We start from the raw sequence: 23584 nt of genomic DNA, 5'->3' as shown, positions 1-23584 counted from the left end.
TTGGCTGAATATGAGCAGATAATATTGCCCGAAACACTTCAGAATTCAACCTTTTCTCAGCAGTCACATCATCAATAAATACAAGAGAACCAGTTCCATTGGCAGCCATACATGCCCACGCCATGACACTACCACCACCATGCTTCACTGATGAGGTGGTATGCTTAGGATCATGAGCAGTTCCTTTCCTTCTCCATACTCTTCTCTTCCCATCACTTTGGTACAAGTTTGTCTTGGTCTCATCTATCCATAGGATGTTGTTCCAGAACTGTGAAGGCTTTTTTAGATGTCGTTTAGCAAACTCTAATCTGGCCTTCCTGTTTTTGAGGCTCACCAATGGTTTACATCTTGTGGTGAACCCTCTGTATTCACTCTGGTGAAGTCTTCTCTTGATTGTTGACTTTGACACACTTACACCTACCTCCTGGAGAGTGTTCTTGATCTGGCCAACTGTTGTGAAGGGTGTTTTCTTCACCAGGGAAAGAATTCTTCGGTCATCCACCACAGTTGTTTTCCATGGTCTTCTGGGTCTTTTGGTGTTGCTGAGCTCACCGGTGCATTTCTTCTTTTTAAGAATGTTCCAAACAGTTGTTTTGGCCACGCCTAATGTTTTTGCCATCTCTCTGATGGGTTTATTTTGTTTTTTCAGCCTAATGATGGCTTGATTCACTGATAGTGACAGCTCTTTGGATCTCATCTTGAGAGTTGACAGCAACAGATTCCAAATGCAAATAGCACACTTGAAATGAACTCTGGACCTTTTATCTGCTCATTGTAATTGGGATAATGAGGGAATAACACACACCTGGCCATGGAACAGCTGAGAAGCCAATTGTCCCATTCATTTTGGTCCCTTAACAATTGGGAGGCACATATTCAAACTGTTGTAATTCCTACACCGTTCACCTGATTTGGATGTAAATACCCTCAAATTAAAGCTGACAGTCTGCAGTTAAAGCACATGTCGATGTCCCATATTTATGGACCTGACTGTAGAAAGTATATTATAGTATATTATAGGTATATCACACCCCTGCCTCAGTCAGTTTTTTGGGGGGGCAACTGGTATATCACACCCGTTGCAATTAGTTGTTCCAATAGCATTTGTCCCTCTATATAGCTGCAGTATCGCAGCAGAACTGCACACAACTACTGCACTACAAATGCACTATAATATACTTTCTATGTTAGAAAGTATATTATAAGTATATCACACCTCTCTGTATATCACACCTATCGATAGCACACCTATACCAGTCCTTAAAAGGACATTTGTGGCCCTATTAGCTAGCATTTGGTGTCCCTAACAGCCTTTCCCTGCTCCACAAAGCAACTGCTCCCTACACTGACAAAATACAGAATGTAAAATTTCAGCCAGATCGGGTTCTGTTATAGGGTTGGGGGTGCGTCCATGTGCTGAAACGTCTCAATTGGCTGTCCTGTCCCACCTGATGGATGTGTCATGATTTAAAGTTCCGCGCAATGCAAAAGAATATGGCGTGCACGAACATCGCAATATGTTCGCATGTTCGCATGTTCGGTCGATCGCGAACGCTCAAAGGTCAGCGCGAACCGACCGCTGGGCAAGCCACAAGGTTATCACTAATGATGTCATCACATCGGCCGGCGTGTTGATGTTATACATCAAGGGGTTACGCGCAGGTTCTTTAATCAAGATGGTGGCTGGCTCTTCGTGCTCAAAATAATAAATTAAGCATGATTTTTTTTTATTTTTCACCGCCATTCAGGGAAAATCGATTCGTTACCACGAAGCACAAGGGAATTTAGCTTCGCAGCAAATCGAATTTCCTCTGAAATTAGAATCGAATTCCACTTTGTGGAGTTCGATTCGCTCAACACTATTTATTATATTAGTTAGCTCTTCATACATCGTATTATGGTGTTTCCTTGGCTGAAAAGGGTACTGCAGGTGCCTGTACATCTTCAGTAGCTATCAGTGAACACTCTTTCAACTGATTCCTTTTATTACCCCCGACATACCGCCAAGCATGCATTTGTTTCAGTTGTGAGAGGGGAGTAAAATAAATTAATTACATATGTAGTGTCCTGGAGCAGGGGTACTTTGAAGTCTGGACATTTGTGAACATTAGCCCTTGTTTCCCCTATGCAAAGTCATCAACTCCTCACTTTATTTCATCTTAGGGAGACCAACTACAAAAAAACACCATGGAGCCTCATTTAAGAGCACTCCAAAGTGCAAAGCTCCCTGGGAAACAGTAATATGCAAAATAACCGTGGAACCCCAGTTATGGGTCTTCAACACAGTGAAAGCCAGATATCCCGCAAGGGAAGAAAAACCAAGCAAAGGGGTGTCCCCATTATAGGAATCACCAGATCCACCATATTAAGTGGCTCCTATATCAAGATCCAGTTCATTTACAAGCCTTAAAGGGAGTTTGTCATCTACTTTGAGCGTTTTAGACCGCTCATATCACGATTTAGCACATTTGCCCAACATAAAAATAGCACTTGTATTGTGTCTTTCACATGTCCACAAACGGAAAAAAACACTATGGGCAAAAGCAGTGATCGTAACAGTGCGAACGCGTGGGCCCGGTGGTGAACGGCGCTCGCATGAGATCTAAACCAGAAGAGGAGGATGAATAAAGAGAGCAGGGCGGGCCAAGGGGAGAGGTTATCTGAGCACGTCAGAGAGGGGCCTGGCCACTTGCAGGCCCTAGTTTGCATATCATTATAAAGTGTTTTTTGTGGACTTGTGAAAGAAACAATAGAAGCACTATTTTTATCTTGGGCAAATGTGCTAAATCGTGATATGAAAGGTCTAAAATGCTCAAAGTAGGTGGCAGACTCCCTTTAAGGATGTGACAAGGGAAGTCCTAAGCCAGTTATCCATCCATCCATCCATTAATGGTCTACAAACCATCTATGAATGCATCTGTTTGTCCTGTTTCTTCCAATGTTATTTTTACACATTGTGACATTATGTGATGTAATTATTTAGGTACCCTAAATACTCATTACCAGTGTTATACTGACAATTAATTTCATATTTCTGTATTGATAATTTATGATTAAATATATATATATATATATATATAGTAATCTATATGGTTAGCTATCCTATGATCCACTTATGCACACTGTTGCCTATACTTGCCTTTTTAGCATATTATTTAGTTACTGTTACAATGCCCTTTAGACTTGAAAGGAGTATCAATACTCCAAAACGGCCCTCCCTATTGTCTGCATCCTTTTATCCGTACTATTTAGGAGTGGGGGATTTATTTAGATAGATTTAGTATTCTGAAGTCTATTACAGCTCCACATAGATGTAACCCAGCTTTCCCAGGAACCTGAAAGGCAAAATTGTCTAGCTAAGGCACTAGCTATGCTATGGTAGACGTATTATTATTATTATTATTTTACTCACTTTTATAGCGCCAACACATTTCACAGTGCTTTACATGCATTATTTATCATGAATTTATTACCTAGCTTTCCCTCTGAATGATAAATCTGTTTAGCTATGCTACAGCATGGAGGATTTGTCAATGGGATTCTTATTCAGCTTTTCCAGGCTCATGACTAGCATATCCAGCTAGGTATTCTACAATACTGGGGATTTACTTATTCATTAACAGGCTGATCTGGCATTCTGCAGCCAGGGAAAGCTAGATACAACCTCTGTGGGGTGAAGATGATAAGGGCATATTGGTCATTGTAGAGAATGAATACTTAACCCAGTCTAAGTTTCCTGGCTCTTATGCATCAGAGGGGGGGAGAGACATGGCTGCAGCCTGAGAGAACAATGCACTGCTTCTCTAACATATTTTCCATAGTTTGTGATTGTGATATCTGACAAAACAAGAGCAAGTAATAAAGAAACATAAGAAGATTATGTTACATTTTGTTCTTTTTTCTTTGCTTGGATTCCGGGTTTAGTGGCCCTTTAAGAGCTGGTACTATTTATTATCTTGTGTTTTACTCACATTCATACTTGTCCTTTATATTCAAGGTACAAAGGTCTCATCTCTAGTTTTATCTAATTGTTTTATCAGTCTTCTCAACCAAGCACTGATTCCTTATGTAGAACTGATACAAAAAGGTTCACTGTGTTCTTGATGGATCAAACAGAGAATGCTGAAGATACCTGATAAGGAGCCATGATGAATCACCTCTACTGAAAAGCTCCATATTATATCTAGATATTATAACAATTCACAATCATAGATAGGGCTGTATTACACCAAAAGATTTTCTGACAGATATCTGACAGATTTCTGACCAATCTTTGGTCAGATGGCCTATTGTTTTTGGCTATACACACCAACTCTTGGACTAATTGGACACATATTGGTCAGATAATCTGTTGGTGTAATACAGCCTAAGGCTACTTTCACACTAGCGTTCGGAGCGGATCCGTCTGATGTTTCATCAGACGGATCCGCTCCGATAATGCAGACGTTCGCATCCGTTCAGAACGGATGCGTCTGCATTAAAACTTAGAAAATTTTCTAAGTGTGAAAGTTGTCTGAGCGGATCCGTTCAGACTTTACATTGAAAGTCAATGGGGAACGGATCCGCTTGAAGATTGAGCCATATTGTGTCATCTTCAAGCGGATCCGTCCCCATTGACTTCCATTATAAGTCTGGACGGATCCGCTCGCCTCCGCACGGCCAGGCGGACACCCGAACGCTGCAAGCAGCGTTCAGGTGTCCGCTCACTGAGCGGAGCGGATGCTGAACGCTGGCAGGCGGATGCATTCTCAGTGGATCCGCCTCCACTGAGAATGCATTGGGGCCAGACGGATGCGTTCGGGACCGCTCGTGAGCCCCTTCAAACGGAGCGCACGAGCGGACACCCGAACGCTAGTGTGAAAGTAGCCTAAGAGAAAGCCCAAGGAGCTGTAAAGGGGTGGGGGCAGACGTCCCCAGCAAGGGAAGTAAGTGGGAGATGGAGAGATATTATAAGGAGCAAATAATGATGGCTGCATGGCCACCTGGCAGCTGCCTGGTGGGTTAGGAGTTTCAGGTGGGCGCTGCTGCCCTACAATATGGTTTAAGAGCTGGGGACATGAGCTTGTAGGACCTATTGCCTGAACCCCTATTAACATCATGTAAACTGTAGTGACATGTACTTCTGTAACTTCAGAGAAACCCCTTTCAGTTCATTATTAGAGTTGCAATATACTATGTATATGCTCACTCACCATAGAAAAGGTAGCTGAACATGGTCTGGAGCTCTTTGTTGCTTGTTAGTCCTCCTACCACATCCTGGTGACTGGATTCTGCGAGGTGGAATACTGGAGAAAGTCGGTGAAGAAGACCAGACTTCAGGAGGAACAGGGCTAAATACTGTGGAATCATTTTCAGCATTGCTAGCAAAGGAACATGACGAGCCACCTTCTGTAGATGCAAAAGATATCTAAACTCTTAGTAATGGAAAACTAATAAGAAAAGACTGGATTAGTTCTAAAATAGTTATGAATGTGGAGCTCAATGGTTGCATCTGTGGCTGGGGCTCTAGCAGGTATGCTCCATGACATGCATTATATGGAAAATATGGAGGACTCATATGAGAAAACAAGGCCACACTCTAAAGGTTGGTTCATACCGACTCAAGCTACCGAGACCCTTCAGATCTCATTCACAGTGAATGGCAAAATCAGCCTTGAACAAATGCTCCTTTGTTTGCGACTGTTATTGTGCCTTAAGATAGAAGACATCCTATAACGGCTCATTTACACTCCTAGATTAGCAGCAGATTGTCGGGAAGGAAGCATTGTTCCCAAAAGTCAGCTGCTCGCTCAGTGGAGGTGAAGCACTGCATGTAGATCACCTCCACAGCGAGCGGTCGCTATTGCTATAGCTCGTTCTCATACAGCTGCATTGTTTCTGGGCAGCAGATCGCTGTTTAGACAGCACGATCTGATGCCCAGAAGCGATAACTTAGGTTGCTGAACTGCTGCAGATTGTCGGGAACGAGCGTTGGCAGGAACATTCGTCCCCGATAATCTGCCCGATTATCTACACATGTAACTCCACCCAAAGGAAATGTGTCATCACAAAATGACATATTGTTTAAATCACATTTTTATGTTTAACATATTTTTAAAGAATTTTTGATGATGTTATTTTTAATATTCCATGTCAATATCTAGATTAAAACAAAAACCATAAACTCCTGCAGTTTTCGCACTGGCCACTAAGTCTAATAATAGGCACCACTTCTTGGTCTGTACGGATCACTGATCACTTTACTGCAGTTATCTGCTTCCAGTTTATCTGTACACAGATGTGATATCATTACAGGCATAATCAGCATGACAGATAAGACAGGATCCACCATTCACAAGAGGTGAAAAAAAGCTTATCTATTCTTTCCTTGTACAGTGACCTCTGCACAGGTCACAGAGCATGCCTAGAAAACTCTCCCATACAAGTCAATGAGGTCCCCATCCTGACCATTGTGTCTATGGCCCGTGGGACGGCCGTAAAGAAATGTTTTAATGCTGTGTAAATGCTGTTAAGAATAGCTCAGGCATGATGGCCGCTCCCATAATGTTCAGAAAACAGAATAAATAAATCTGCAATCACAAAATAAAAATAAATTTGAAAAAAGGGAGATATATTACTATCTGATTTGAACTGGCAGAAAACATTTACTGTGACATATTTCCTCTAAGTTTCATACAATCTATCAGAAAGGAGAATATCTGAGATTAGGACCTTCCAAAGGCCCTATAACAGATGCAGTGCCTATCATTATTGGAAGTTCACATGGACTACTTGGACCATGATAGAAAGAAAAGAAATCATTGCAGTGACAACTGAAATCTTTTAATTTGAGGACCTTACTCTTTAGCTGTTTCATGTTATATCTGGATCAGAACTGTACATCAATAAATCCTCACCTTCATCAAAGTGACAAATTTGTCAATGGCTTCCTCTTCTCCTGGAAACTGCTTTTTCAGGGCATCTGGAAATTCGCATTTTCCTGCATAAATTTGGTACACCTTCTGGCCTATGATGACTGAGTCATACTGATCTCCCAGACGTTTCCACTGAAGTTGTCCATCCGTTAATTGGTCCATGATCACCCTAAACATTCCTCCTTCGTGCATCTGTCCGACATAGTGGAGACCTATACAATTTCAGATACTGTTGAAAACTGCATGCATATGCACAATTTATAAGAAAAAAAGGGAAAAATCCAGCTTCCAAAAAGTGATAGCCTTTATTCCAAGTGCTCAGTAAAAAACAGTTCAAACTCCACATCTACATGTTTCGGATCATGTAAGGGTCCATTCACACGTCCGCAAAATGGGTCCGCATCCGTTCCGCAATTTTGCGGAACGGTTGCAGACCCATTCATTTTCAATGGGGCCGGAATGGGCACTTCCGTTCCGCAAAAAAATAGAACATGTCCTATTCTTGTACACAATTGCGGACAAGAAAAGGCATTTTCTATGAGAGTGGTGGCGATGTGCGGTCCGCAAAATGCGGAACGCACATTGCCGATGTCCATGTTTTGTGGATCTGCAAAACACAAACGGACGTCTGAATGGAGCCTAACTGTGATCCTTACTCATTAGTCATGAGTAAGGATCACAGTTACATGATCCGAAACGCGTAGACGTGGAGTTTGAACTGTTTTTTTACTGAGCACTTGGAATAAAGGCTGTCACTTTTTGGCAGCTGGATTTTTCTCTTTTTTCTCTTATACATGGTTACGCCTTTTCCCAGCGTAGTCCGTGCCTCCATTTATAATGGATTCAGGTGAGCGCAGCTAATTGTTTTCTTTTTTGTTCATATGCACAATTTACTATAGTAGTAGTTTCGGAAGCCAAAACCATCAGTGAATTGAAAAAGAGAAATCTTATTATGCTTTATACCGTCTATCATTGTATGGTCCACTCTGGAGTCTACTTAAATACTCACCCACATCAAACTCATAGCCGTGTTCTTGAAACGTGTGACAACTACCTCCTGCTTGATCATGCTGCTCTAAGACAAGGACTCTTTTCCCAGCCTTTGCGAGAGCAACAGCTGCTGACAGTCCTCCTATACCACTTCCAATCACCAGTGCATCCAGGTTAGGTGGGATTTTGTCCTGGGAGAATCCTGCATTAGACAAAGGAAAGAAGCAAATATATATACATGAAGTGATAACTAGTAAGGATAGGGTGTTCTAATACCTAATGCAGTGATTGGTGAACTAAAAAGTAAACTGCACCTGAAAACTGTCTAATGTGCATGGGGGGGGGGGGGGGGCTTTTCCTGTTGGCAGATATCAGGAAAAATGAAGATCGGTCAGACTGCATGTCTGATCTTTTGTTATTGCAGAAGATAGGAGGAGTATAGCAGCGGCTTATTGCCCATTCCGTGGCCCTGCAAAAATTATGAGTCTGGCCCCGTTTTACGGACAAGAATAGGCATTTCTATAAAGGGCCGTCCATTCCGCAAATTGCGGAAGGCACATGGGCGGCATCCGTGTTTTGAACAAGCCTTAAGGTAGAAATGTTCTGCTCTTTAAAGGGCCCGTCATGATACTAGCAGATCTAGCTATGTCTGAACACATATCTCATACACCTCACATCTCATGTGCCAGCTTCTTCATCCGTATATATTTGGATGTTCAATGTCATGTGATTCTACTTTTTCATGCAGGGCTGTAAATATAACAGGCACAGTAATTGCAGTCGTCCGACGACCTGAAGCAGGAGGCTACTCAAAAGGTCCGTCTATATCTGATGAAGAAACCAGTTAAATGATGCATCTACAGCGAGCCACAGGGGAGGCGAGAGCAAGGAGTGGTTGCGGTGGCGAGGATGGTAGTATATCAGGTTTTAGTCTGTAACCTGGCACTCCCCAGGTTGCAAAATATTAATTATACCGCCACACGGTATTCAATGTATGGCAGTATAAGGTCACAACCCAAATTATTAGCAGTGAACTGGGTATCTTAAAACATAGCTTTTACTAAATATATTAAAATAGGTATAATTAACACCACGTTTTTGTGAGACAACAAATACAAATACACTTTGACAGTAGCACTACTAGCCTTAAGTCACAAAATAAGGGAAAATAATGGGTGGATCTTGTGGGGAGATCCACATCTAGTGGTGATAGGTCCTTTTGTGAGGTGGCAGAAGGACACTGGTGACCGATGCGCTTGTGTCTGGCAGCATGGATTGTTCTCCTATTTTGCCCTAGTAATTGTTCCCTACCTAACGGGAGGGCTGGGGGCTGATCTGATCACCTGCCTATCAGACACAGAGCACCCGCCCCGACAGGGGCAACCCCATACGGACCCTTTCCCTCTATATGGACCTAATACTAAATTATACCCTGTTTACAAAGCCCTACATGCCATGTTTCATTCTCATTTGCCAGAAATCATCAGGGGACTTCACAGAATATTCAGGGTTAACTAAAAAGGAAAATACAAAAATACACGAAGTGTTGGTCACTTACAATCCTGAGTGACAAGTGATATATAGCAAAGTATTCAGATTGTATATTATCTACTTACTAGAATCGAAGGTAATTTGCCGCCGTATTCTATAGATGAATAGTCAGTGGCTCATATCCATGCTGGGTTTAGGGAAGTGTCCCATATAAACCAGTGTCTCACCGCAAGTAGTGGTAATTTGGGAGAGCAACTGCTTTGTAGTCACTCCCCCTATATATACTCCAAACCCGGCTGGTTAAACCCCCAATAACCTACCTCACCTGGCTCTAGTGGCGCGAGCACCTTTCTCCGCCTGTGGAGCGCACGCCGCCCGCGTGCGTTCCACCATACCGGAAGTAGGAATCATGTGGTACAGGCTTGCCCAGGTTGCGCAGTGACGTGAGGAGCGCAATGCTTCTTCACCTCGGGGCATACCCTGGATTATGGGGTCTCCTGTCGTGGTGGCTGGGGTGTCATTGATGATAAGTGGATGGGTAAAGGCAGATATAATTCTGGCGTATGATGCAAGTAATAACCAAGCCTGCTTAGTTGCAACAGATTACAGTCTCTGTACTGAGGATGATGGGGGTGCAGTGACCCATGTGATCACTGCTAAGAGTTAATTTTGTGCCAGGAGTTACATTTTGTGATTTTTTTTGTTAAATTATTCTATTCCATGCACTACAGGTGAAACTCGAAAAATTAGAATATCGTGCAAAGTTTATTTATTTTAGTAATGCAACTTAAAAGGTGAAACTAACATATGAGATAGACTCATTACATGCAAAGCGAGATATTTCAAGCCTTTATTTGTTATAATTTGGATGGTTATGGCTTATAGCTTATGAAACCCCAAAGTCACAATTTTGAGGTCCCCTTTGCTCAGGAGGTATGGATTAATTAGCTGACTAGAGTGGGATACTTTGAGCCTGGAATATTGAACCTTTTCACAAAATTTTAATTTTAAGCTGCATTAATGCAATTCCTTTTAATTTGCATTACTGAAATAAATGGACTTTTGCACGATATTCTAATTTTTCGAGTTTCACCTGTTTGTATATCCCAAATGGTTATGTATAGGCAGCTAATAGTTAACACTGGCAATCTTAGCCGTTACCAGGGTGATGGGCTGGACCCACCACCTGGTTAGTGAGTGTGTAGTCATCAGAACTAGAGGCAGTACGTGCCTGTGTGAGCTCCTGCGATGTGTGCCTGAAGAGAAGCTGTATCCAGGATGCCACTCCTGAGATTAGGAACTGCCAGAGAACAGCTTAACTGAAAGACTTTCCCTGAGAGAAAAAGAATGCACATGCATAGAAGGTAGAGAACCACATTTCTAGGCTGAGCTGAATTCAGGCACAGTCTGCAATAATACTTTACTGCTTGTGGAAACGGTACATTGCTTCAGATCCCACTACACTTTGAGATGGACTGGTCATCTGGATCTAACATCTGCACCCAGCAGCCTGGCCATTGCAGAAAGAGAGAATGGAGTTGCACACCTGTGGTTATTTGGGAAGATCGCACTACCATCATTGCTACTGCATATACAGAACTGCTGGGAAAAGCCTATCCTCTAATATACCTTGGACTGTGCCTATTGTTGCTGTATGGACTACTGCTCCCATTATCTACTCAGCAAAGAGAGACTTTATTTATTGTAATAAAACAGGCCTGTCCATTGAATCCACTATCCATCCGCTGGCCCCTAGTTATCATTCTGCTCTTCTGCCTTGCACCTCAAAACCTACTTATACCAAGGTCACCTACCTAACACTAGGCAGGTGCCCCAAAGCCCTCCAACCACTGCATGGCCCCAGAAAGCTCCAGAGTGGGAAGACCACCATCCTTGCCACCACTTCTATTCCCATCCTCATCACAGCACTCCCCTGCTGTACCTAGTTCTGTAGCTAGTTGATGATGATCTCATGCTTAGCAGCCACAGGTGCCCTCCTGAACTCAACTGTATTACGGTCCTCATGATGGTCATACAGTTAAATACTGTGGTTGGGGCGGCAGTATTTTGTGCTGCACTGTGGTATTTGGTTCTGCTGGGGTAGTATTCTGTGCTGCACTACGGTATTGCAGGCCCCATCTATTTCTCTTGTCCCTGCCTACTTGTTTTGTCCTGTCTTCTGTCAATTTGGACAATTTTTTCCAATCCGCCCCTGCATTGTGATAATCAGTTGCACCCCTTGGTCAGTTCGGAAGGATTGTACAAATTATAGGAATGTGACTCATCCCTCCATCTCTCATCAGTCTTGGGAATTGCATATGCCGACTATGTACCCAGTGTTTGTGTGAAGTACAATGAAGTTGTTGCAACTAACCTGGTTCCATCATTTACATAGTAACATAGTACATAAGGCCGAAAAAATACATTTGTCCATCCAGTTCGGCCTGTTATCTTGCAAGTTGATCCAGAGGAAGGCAAAAAAACCCTGTGAGGTAGAAGCCAATTTTCCCCACTTTAGGGGAATAAAAAATTCCTTCCCGACTCCAATCAGGCAATCAGAATAACTCCCCGGATCAACGACCCCTCTCTAGTAGCTATAGCCTGTAATATTATTACACTCCAGAAATACATCCAGGCCCCTCTTGAATTCCTTTATTGTACTCACCATCACCACCTCCTCAGGCAGAGAGTTCCATAGTCTCACTCCTCTTACCATAAAGATTCCTCTTCTATGTTTGTGTACAAACCTTCTTTCCTGCAGACGCAGAGGATGTCCCCTCGTCACAGTCACAGTCCTGGGGATAAATAGATGATGGGATAGATATCTATACTGACCCCTGATATATTTATACATAGTTATTAGATCTCTCCTCAGTCATCTTTTTTTTAAAGTGAATAACCCTAATTTTGATAATCTTTCAGGGTACTGTAGTCCACCCATTCCAGTTATTACTTTGGTTGCCCTCCTCTGGACCTTCTCCAGCTCTGCTATGTCTGCCTTGTTTACAGGAGCCCAGAACTGTACACAGTACTCCATGTGTGGTCTGACCAGTGATTAGTAAAGTGGTAGGACTATGTTCTCATCATGGGCATCTATGCCCCTTCTGATGCAACCCATTATCTTATTGGCCTTGGCAGCAGCTGCCTGACACTGTTTTTTGCAGCTTAGTTTGCTGTTTATTAAAATTCCTAGATCCTTTTCCATGTCAGTGTCACCCAGTATTTTACCATTTAGTATGTACGGGTGACTTGCATTATTCCTTCCCATGTGCATAACCTTACATTTGTCAGTGTTAAACCTCATCTGCCACTTATCTGCCCAAGCCTCCAATCTATCCAGATCGCTCTGTAGTAGTATACTGTCCTCTTCAGCATTAATTACTTTACACAGTTTAGTGTCATCTGCGAAAATTTATATTTTACTGTGCAAGCCTTCTACAAGATCATTAATAAATATATTGAAGAGAATAGGGCCCAATACTGACCCCTGAGGTACTCCACTAGGGACAGTGACCCAATCTGAGTGTGTACCGTTAATAACCACCCTCTGTTTTCTATCATTGAGCCAGTTACTTACCCGCATACAGACGTTTTCTCCCAGTCCGAGCATTCTCATTTTATATACTAACCTTTTATGTGGTACAGTGTCAAATGCTTTGGAGAAATCCAGATATACGACATCCATTGATTCGCCGCTTTCAAGTCTAGAACTTACCTCCTCATAGAAACTGATTAAATTAGTTTGGCATGACCGATCCCTCATGAAGCCATGCTGATATGGCAATATTTGTTTATTTCCGTTGAGATGCTCTAAGATAGCATCTCTTAGAAAACCTTCAAACAGTTTACCCACAACAGATGTTAAACTTACCGGCCTATAGTTTCCAGGCTCTGTTTTTGGACCCTTTTTGAATATTGGCACCACATTTGCTATTTGCTATTTCTTCTTGCATCACTACTACACTGCAAAGTGTTGGAGTCAAGACAACCGAAACACTGCCTTGCACTGTAAAACCATCAACACCATGGGCACCTCAACCAGCAACAGGTGGGAAAATCCCAGAACTTGAGTGTGGGCTGAAGGAAAGAACTGATGTTCTCCTTCTTATCACTGCATGCCAGCCCAGGAAGCCTCAGAACAATGACTACATGACTCATCCAGCCACTCACACACTCCTCTGCGGGTCAGTATGTTGCACACTGCCTGTGTGTCAGTGGAAAAATCAGAGAGACATGCACTACTTGGGTCTGTGTTGTGGAGCAAACACTCTCATTGAAGTCTGTAGATCTGTGAGAAACCCCTGGCATCCGTGTTTGGTCCATTTTTCACTGACCACTGGTAGGAGATGCTCTAGAAATTCATTTTCAGCTAAGCAGTGTCCTTGGAATGATAAATCTTAAAAGGGTATTTTCATCAACTGGATGTCAAGGATTCGAAAAATACAGCTGCTTTCTTCCAAAAACAGCCCCATACCTGTCCACAGGCGGCTGATGTGCAGTCCAAGACACAACCCATGATCAAGTGTATTTCCAGTCCTGTAGAACCCCTTTAAAGATATTTATCACAAACCCCCAAACCACAATATTTTCTCTAGTGTTGCTGCTTCAGTGCAGATACAATGGATATTACATTACAACTTATGTCATAACATATCATGTATCTTGTATAATGTCATTTGTAACACAATTACAGTATAGAGAACCCAAAAGCACTTACAGGAACACAAATGCGTTATCCTTATGTTTGCATTGCATGTCCCAGATACTCACCTTGTTTAAGAACCTTGTCCCTGGTTCTCTTGTCAGTGACTAGCGGTCTTGGGGGCTGAATACATTCTTCCCTAAAAATACTGCCCCGTCCACAATAGAACCACACGTAGAAATAGAACAAAGAAACTAACAAGAACAGAGCAAGCAAGAGCCATAATAGAATCATTGTGGGCAGCATTTAATACAGCGAGATAGATGAGCGATAGATAGATAGATAGAAAGATGATAGATAGATAGATAGATAGATAGATAGATAGATGATATATAAATAGACAGATGATAGATAGATAGATAGATAGACAGACAAATAGTAGATAGATAGATAGATAAATACTGTAGATAGGTAGATATATGATATATAGATAGACAGATGATAGATAGATAGATAGATAGATAGATAGCACAATACACAGACTCCTTCAAGGCACTATACACACGGCACAATCATGCAATATTCACACCCAGTATACACTCATGGGCATTTAGTAAACATGATCCCTCACATAATGTTCAGACCGCATATAAGGACTGGCCACATTCATACACACTGTACAGATCTGGAATACCTGCACACACTGCCCGGCAGGGAATCATGCACAGCACGGCAAACACAGAAGTCGTCCACACACATGGAAATGAATCTACAAGTAAAAGTGTCAGAAAACACAGTACAAAGGTTCCTTGTTATCACAGTAAACCAAAGAGAAGGATTGCTAGGCCAATCGCTGACCCAGGAACTCCTAATCCAGAGAACGTCACTATTGCTACTAGCATAAACCCCAGCATTACATGCATTCCTAGCAAAAAAAGGTATCAGCAACAGTGTCTAAGGCCTCATGCACACAGCCGTTGTTTTGGTCCGCATCCGAGCCGCAGTTTTGGCGGCTCGGATGCGGACCCATTCACTTCAATGGGGCCGCAAAAGATGCAGACAGCACTCCGTGTGCTGTCCGCATCAGTTGCTCTGTTCCGTGGTCCGCAAAAAAAAACCTGTCCTATTTTTGTCCACCTTTTGCGGACAAGAATAGGCAGTTATATTAATGGCTGTCCGTGCCGTTCCAAAAATTGCGAAACGCACAGGGACGCCATCCGTGTTTTGCGGATCTGCGGTTTTCTGACCGTAAAACGCACAACGGTCATGTGCGTGAGGCCTAAGTAACAGTGCCAGTGATATCTGAAACTTCCACATGCTCCACAATTGTGTTCAATATGTTTTTATTGGTTTTAGGGTGCTAACAATTTCTCTCAGCAGACCTTCTTCAGTCCCCCGATTGCCCAGACAGTAAGACCTGTGGAAAGCATGGTGATGTAATGGATGTGATGAGCCTGTAATTGATTACATTGGCATGCTTTTCTCTTGTCTTACTGTCTGGACAACCAAACTGGGGAAAGAAGGCCTGCTAACTAAAAATATTCGCCATATCATCTGACTTGCCTCTAAAAAAATTGAGAAACTCGTAAAAATGTATTGTACACGATTTTGGAGTGTGCAGAAGTTTGGGAGCCGTCTTCCAGCACTTTTCCTACATAGAAGAAGACATTGGGGGAGATTTATCAAACTGGTGTAAAGTAGAACTGACTTAGTTGCCCATAGCAACCAATCAGATTCCACCTTTCATTTTTCAAAGGACCTCAATGAGACTTCTGCACCTGTCCACAACTATTTTGGTCCACTCCTCATGAGCAAACTGCTCCAGCTGTCTCAGGTTTGAAGGGAGCCTTCACCAGACTGCATGTTTCCGCATCTTCCACAGATGTTCAATAGGATTTAGATCAGGGCTCATAGACGGCCACTTCAGAACAGTCCAATGCTTTGTTCTTAGCCATTCTTGGATGTTTTTAGCTGTGTGTTTTGGGTCATTATCCTATTGGAAGACCTATGACCTACGACTGAGACCAAGCTTTTTGACACTGGGCAGAACATTTCGTTACAGAATGCCTTGATAGTCTTGTGATTTCATTTTATCCTGCACAGATTCAAGTCACTCTGTGCCAGATGCAGCAAAGCAGCCCAACATAACCGAACCTCCTCCATATTTCACAATAGGTACAATTTTCTTTTCTTTGTATATATCATTTTTCCATTTGCGTACATAGAGCTGTTGTGACTTGCCAAAAAGCTCTAGTTTTGTCTCATCAGTTCAAACAACATTCTCCCTGAACCTCTTGGCTTGTCAATATGATTTTTTGGCAAACTCCAGTCTCACTTTTTTATAATTTGCTTTCAAAAGTGGTTTCCTCTTTGGTCGTCTTCCATTAGGTTCTCTTTGTCTAAGACAGCGACAGATGGTGACATTTGACACTGATGTACCTTGAACTTGGTGTTCACTTCTAATCTCTTTTAAAGTTATTTTGGACTCTTTGGGTTATCATTTGCATTATCCGTCTCTTTAATTTGTCATAAATTTTTCTCCTGCAGCCACGTCCAGGGAGGTTGGCTACAGTCCCACAGACTTTAAACTTCTGAGTAACATATGCAACTGTAGTACCAGGAACATCAAGCTGTCTGGAGATGGTCTTATATTCTTTACCATTAACATGTTTGTCTATAATCTTATTTTTAATCTCCTGAGACATTTCTCTCCTTAGCTTTCTTTGGTCCATGTTCAGTTTGCTAGCCACCATGATACCAAACAGCACAGTGACTACATTTCACCCTTTAAATAGGTAGACTGGCATTTTGAAGATACATGTGATACTATTTACAAACCTTAGTTTAACATGTTCCTGTGGTCAAATTATTTTTAATCTTTTCTAGGGGTACCATCATTTTTGTCCAGGTCAGTTTCATTTTTTTTTTATTATTTTTTTTATTATTCTGTTGAACCCCATTTCAAAAACAATGTCTGAATTTCAATGGAGTTCATGATGGATCCGTCTTGAACATGTTAAAGATAATACAACCGGATCCGTTCATAACGGATGCAGATGGTTGTATTATCAGTAATGGATGCGTTTTTGCTGAACCCTGCCGGATCCAGCAAAAACGCTAGTGTGAAAGTAGCCTTAGTAGGGTAAGATGTGTCTAGTTATGCTGCTACATGCCTGTGTTTATTTGACCAGGGAGTTGTACATTATGTAGTTCCAAAGGGTACGGTCACATGGTCAGGTTTTTGGGTGCAGTTTTGGAAGTCAAAATCAGGAGAGGATCATAAACGGAGAGAAAGTATAAAGGAAAGATTCAACTATTTTTAAAAAAATTCACTCCTGGTTTTGGCTTTAAAAACTGTGCACAGAAACCTGACTGTGTGGCCGTACCCTAACTGTTTTCATTTATTCAGATTAAAATTTGAAGGGGTGCGGCTTTCTTTTTGCTAGAAGGGTATCTTGCTGTTGGGACACGCAATCAGGGGTGTATTTAATATTTCGGGGTCTCCAAGTGCAGTGAGCCCCTGAGGAGACAGTGCAGAGATGGGAGTGGTAGTGGCCCTGATGAGATGTTGTGTCATGGTCTACTGCCTCAGCCCCTTGTTTCCTGGGGATTGATGTAGTGGAAACGTAGTTTGAAGACTCAGGCCAGAAGTAAATATATAAAAGTCTCTGCAAAATATAACTAGTGGCACATCCAGCAGGAGTAAGTAAAAAGTGCAGATTCTGGAACTAGATGATGGTTGTATGATGATGGTATGGTGGCTGGTTGGATGACAATTTAATAGCACTAGCAGGCGCTTGTGGGTAGAGATGTCCAATGTGAGATGCAGGCTTAGAGTTAGTCTGGCTTGGTGGTGTGGCTGATGGGTGTTTGAACCTTAGTCCTTCACCTGCAGCAGTGTCTGTAAAGGTGTAATTTCACTGATCACTTTGCTGACTTGGCACACTGTTGCTTTCTGGAAGCTGTGTTCTGTGTGGAGTGTTGGTCTCACAGGAATATTGGATACAGTTCCAAGGAGTCGGCACTCATTTCCCTTCTCTATCTGGACTGGAACTCCCCCTCCTGGCAGGAAGTAGGACCAGCCCACCCCTACCAAGAGGGGAGGAACAGGGTGGTTAGCCCTGTTCCTGCCAACAATACCTATCTTAGCTGGAATATATGCTATAAACATGAAAATACATAATGTTATCACAATACAATAAAATATAACAATTGAAGATACGCCCAGGTATGGGGTATAGCACAAATTATGACTGGGGGTCCCCATCTCAGTGCTAAGTTCCGCCCCATCAGCCTGCTAAGCCTCATTCTCATCCCAGTGTAATGGTGCAGCAATGGCACTTCTGCTACTTCTATATAGCTGGGAAGTTTCCCTCCTCTGCCCTGGGCCCCTGTGTAGATGAACAAGCAAAAATATCAATAGAAATGGCAATATACAAAAGTAATGAAGAAATAATTGACAATAATTTAATTTTAGTCATAAAGTTATTCCTTTTGGTAAGTAAGAAACACACATCACAGAACACAATGTGTACAATGACGTTTCAGATTTTATATATACAGTGGTCCCTCATGTTACAATGGCCTCAGATTACAATATTTCCAACCTATAATGGTCTTTTCTGGGACATTGTAAATTGAAATTAGACTCAACATACAATGCCACAAACACTGCTGATGTGGTTCATGTGATTAACTGGAAGATCCAACCAATCAACATGGACATTTTACAGGTAAAACACCTGGATTAGCTATCTAGTAGCGCCTCTACAGTACACTGGTGGTATAACGCAGTAGCGTAGCGTGTAGCGTGGGGGGGGGGGGGGCTGTGGGGGCCAGGCTAAAATTTCAGGGGGGGCCAGGCAGCAGGAATTTTAATGAGGGCCACGGGAGCCTATGGCTCCAGTCCCCTCCGTTATACCTCATAGGCTTCAGGCCACTAGGCCTGAAGCCTATAAGGCAGTAGAGCGGATCTTGCGAGATGACGCGATGATGCGGCGTGGGAAGGCACAATGAGGCGTTCTTGACCGCCTGCGCCGGGATGCCACAAGCTGTGATGGAGAGAGGTAAGTGTTAATTATTTTTTTTTTATGTACCCTGCCCTAATTGCAGAGGTACTGGGGGCACTATGGGGGTGGGGGAGGAGCAGAAAGAGAAGGACCACTGAGGACATCATACTAATAAGAGTGGAGTGGCCACTATATTATTAATAAAGAGGCGGCCAATACATTAATAATAAAGAGAGGCCATTATATTAATAATAAAGAGGGGCCAATATATTAATTACAAAGAGGGAGCTGTTACATTAATAATAAAGAGGGGGATATTATACACTGCTCAAAAAAATAAAGGGAACACAAAAATAACACATCCTAGATCTGAATTAATTAAATATTCTTCTGAAATACTTTGTTCTTTACATAGTTGAATGTGCTGACAACAAAATCACACAAAAATAAAAAAATGGAAATCAAATTTTTCAACCCATGGAGGTCTGGATTTGGAGTCACACTCAAAATTAAAGTGGAAAAACACTACAGGCTGATCCAACTTTGATGTAATGTCCTTAAAACAAGTCAAAATGAGGCTCAGTAGTGTGTGTGGCCTCCACGTGCCTGTATGACCTCCCTACAACGCCTGTGCATGCTCCTGATGAGGTGGCAGACGGTCTCCTGAGGGATCTCCTCCCAGACCTGGACTAAAGCATCTGCCAACTCCTGGACAGTCTGTGGTGCAATGTGACGTTGGTGGATAGAGCGAGACATGATGTCCCAGATGTGCTCAATTGGATTCAGGGGAACGGGCGGGCCAGTCCATAGCATCAATGCCTTCGTCTTGCAGGAACTGCTGACACACTCCAGCCACATGAGGTCTAGCATTGTCTTGCATTAGGAGGAACCCAGGGCCAACCGCACCAGCATATGGTCTCACAAGGGGTCTGAGGATCTCATCTCGGTACCTAATGGCAGTCAGGCTACCTTTGGCGAGCACATGGAGGGCTGTGCGGCCCTCCAAAGAAATGCCACCCCACACCATTACTGACCCAATGCCAAACCGGTCATGCTAGAGGATGTTGCAGGCAGCAGAACGTTCTCCACGGCGTCTCCAGACTCTGTCACGTCTGTCACATGTGCTCAGTGTGAACCTGCTTTCATCTGTGAAGAGCACAGGGCGCCAGTGGCGAATTTGCCAATCTTGGTGTTCTCTGGCAAATGCCAAACGTCCTGCACGGTGTTGGGCTGTAAGCACAACCCCCACCTGTGGACGTCGGGCCCTCATATCACCCTCATGGAGTCTGTTTCTGACCGTTTGAGCAGACACATGCACATTTGTGGCCTGCTGGAGGTCATTTTGCAGGGCTCTGGCAGTGCTCCTCCTGTTCCTCCTTGCACAAAGGCGGACGTAGCGGTCCTTCTGCTGGGTTGTTGCCCTCCTACGGCCTCCTCCACGTCTCCTGATGTACTGGCCTGTCTCCTGGTAGCGCCTCCATGCTCTGGACACTACACTGACAGACACAGCAAACCTTCTTGCCATAGCTCGCATTGATGTGCCATCCTGGATAAGCTGCACTACCTGAGCCACTTGTGTGGGTTGTAGACTCCGTCTCATGCTTCCACTAGAGTGAAAGCACCGCCAGCATTCAAAAGTGACCAAAACATCAGCCAGGAAGCATAGGAACTGAGAAGTGGTCTGTGGTTACCACCTGCAGAACCACTCCTTTATTGGGGGTGTCTTGCTAATTGCCTATAATTTCCACCTGTTGTCTATCCCATTTGCACAACAGCATGTGAAATTGATTGTCACTCAGTGTTGCTTCCTAAGTGGACAGTTTGATTTCACAGAAGTGGGATTGACTTGGAGTTACATTGTGTTGTTTAAGTGTTCCCTTTATTTTTTTGAGCAGTGTATTAATAATAAAGAAGGGGCCATTATATTAATAATAAAGAGGGGGCCAATACATTAATAACAAAGAGGGGGCCATTACATTAATAACAAAGAGGGGTCATTATATTAATAATAAAGAGGGGGCCATTACATTAATAATAAAGGGGGGCCATTACATTAATAATAAAAAGGGGGCCATTACATTAATAATAAAGAGGAGGCCATTATATTAATAATAAAGAGGGGGCCATTATATTAATAACAAAGAGGGGGACATTATATTAATAATAATAATACAGAGGGGGTCATTAATATTAATAATAATACTAATAAAGAGGGGGCCATTATAATATACAGGGGGAATAATATTATGGGAGACTATCTGTCTGGCTCTAGCACAGTATTGGGGGGCAGCAGGATGAGTTGTTGAAACACCTGGAAGGAGAGGATGATAGTAAAGTTAGGAACCTACATTTTTTTCTGTGAAACTCTGCAGAGACGAAGAAGATATCATGGAGGTCTTATCTCTGAATGAAGACGTTGAGGAAAGTCTACATCACAGGAGACGTCACTGGATGTAACAGGTATGGTGCTGTATTCTCCTGTATATAATAATGTCCATCCACACATCTGTTTCACGGTAGGGTTGGGGGGTGGATTGAGAATTTGGCCCACCCAGCCGCATTCTGGCCCCAGACTTCAGGTCACACTGTGCATGTTCTGAATTCTGGGGGCTCACACCCATCTACTACATTATCTGTACTTTGAGAGTTATCACTGTGTTATCTGAGGTGTTACATAGGACTGCAGGGAACATCTACTACATTATCTGTACTCAGAGAGTTATCCCTGTGTTATCTGAGGTGTTACATAGGACTGCAGGGAACATCTACTATATTATCTGTACTTTGAGAGTTATCACTGTGTTATCTGAGGTGTTACATAGGACTGCAGGTGACATCTACTACATTATCTGTACTCAGAGAGTTATCACTGTGTTATCTGAGGTGTTACATAGGACTGCAGGGAACATCTACTACATTATCTGTACTCCGAGAGTTATTACTGTTATCTGTTTGTGTTACATAGGACTGCAGGTGACATCTACTACGTTATCTGTACTCAGAGAGTTATCACTGTGTTATCTGAGGTGTTATATAGGACTGCAGGGAACATCTACTACATTATCTGTACTCAGAGTGGTATCACTGTGTTATCTCTGGTGTTACATAGGACTGCAGGGAACATCTAGGCACAATTTTTGGCTTGCCCCGGGTGCTGGCAACCCATGCTACGCCACTGGTATAACGTGTTCTGTACTGCTCTTTACCTGTGCCAGGATGAGTTGTCCCATCAAGTGAGTACATCTCCATTTTACTTTTCTAGTACAGTGTGTGTACTGTACAGAACCCTGAAGAAGAATCCATTCTCTAAATAGAAAGAAAATTATAGCTTCCTGCACTCTTTCAGTAGGGACATGCTTTATCTGTACTAGTTTGCTACTTAATTTTTTTAATCTTAATTTTATTTTATTTAAGGATGGCATTTTGGTGCTTTGTAACCAATTAACGGTTTTTCATAGAGTAATGGTCTGAAGGTACTATGGTTTCGATTTACAGAACCAATAAATATAGCATTTTGTATAAATATATACAGTATATACTGTACAACCACTGTATATGTATATTGGCAGTGTTATGCTGTGCAATTATCAGATTAATAGGTAATATCATTCTGGGTCTTAATACTCAGAGTCCTGTGTTATAATTTTGTTCACACATTTGGTTTATTCTACTGCATAAACTAAAATTAATGTATTACATAAATACAGTGCTGCCCATAATTATTCATACCCCTGGCAAATTTTGACTTAAAGTTACTTTTATTCAACCAGCAAGTAATTTTTTGACGGGAAATGACATAGGTGTCTCCCAAAAGATAATAAGACAATGTACAAGAGGCATTATTGTGGGGGAAAAAAAACATTTCTTAGCTTTTATTTACATTTGAGCAAAAAGTGTCCAGTTGGCGTAAAAAAGGAGAAGCCTTCAACCCAAAGAACACCATCCCCAACATGTCAAACATGGTGGTGGGAACCTAATGCAGTAGACGGCACAATGAAAAAAGAGCAATACATGAGGATTTTCAACGACAACATCAGGCAGTCTGCAGAGAAACTTGGCCTTGGGCACCAGTGGACATTTCAGCATGACAATGACCCAAAACACACAGCAAAAGTGGTGAAGAAATGGTTAGCAGACAACAACATTAACGTTTTGGAGTGGCCCAGCCTGAGTCCAGACTTGAATCCAATTGAGAATCTGTGGAGGGAGCTAAAGATCAGGGTGATGGCAAGAAGACCCTCCAACCTGAAAGATTTGGAGCTCATTGCTAATGATGAATGGGCAAAAATACCTGTGGAGACATGCAAAAAGCTGGTCTGCAATTATAGGAAGCGTTTAATTGCTGTAATAGCCAATAAAGGCTTTTCTATTGATTATTGAGAAGGGTATGAATAATTTTGGACTGGACACTTTTTGCTCAAATGTAAATAAAAGCTGAGAAATGTTTTTTCCCCCCCCCACAATAATGCCTCTTGTACATCATCTTATTATCTTTTGGGAGACACCTATGTCATTTCCCGTCAAAAAATTACTTGCTG

The 23584-nt window shown here is 42.4% G+C and overlaps 1 protein-coding gene across 2 annotated transcripts in view; it reads right to left on the bottom strand.

The window, feature by feature from the left end:
• Positions 1 to 14458, bottom strand: part of LOC121003963 (all-trans-retinol 13,14-reductase-like) — a 41089-nt gene extending 26631 nt beyond the window's left edge. The window contains exons 1-4 of one of the 2 annotated variants that reach the window (XM_040435955.1): positions 14166 to 14458; positions 7924 to 8106; positions 6897 to 7126; positions 5193 to 5388 (exon numbers count right to left, since the gene is read on the bottom strand). In XM_040435955.1, coding sequence (XP_040291889.1) covers positions 5193 to 5388; positions 6897 to 7126; positions 7924 to 8106; positions 14166 to 14343 — 787 coding nt within the window. In that variant the 5' untranslated portion in view covers positions 14344 to 14458. The remainder of the gene's footprint in view (positions 1 to 5192; positions 5389 to 6896; positions 7127 to 7923; positions 8107 to 14165) is intronic. The other variant, XM_040435956.1, reaches the window with a different exon arrangement.
• Positions 14459 to 23584: the final 9126 nt, after the last annotated feature.

The sequence above is a fragment of the Bufo bufo genome, chromosome 6, assembly GCF_905171765.1.
Source record: "Bufo bufo chromosome 6, aBufBuf1.1, whole genome shotgun sequence".
NCBI lineage: Eukaryota > Metazoa > Chordata > Amphibia > Anura > Bufonidae > Bufo > Bufo bufo.
This window is presented reverse-complemented; position numbering and strand designations above follow the sequence as displayed.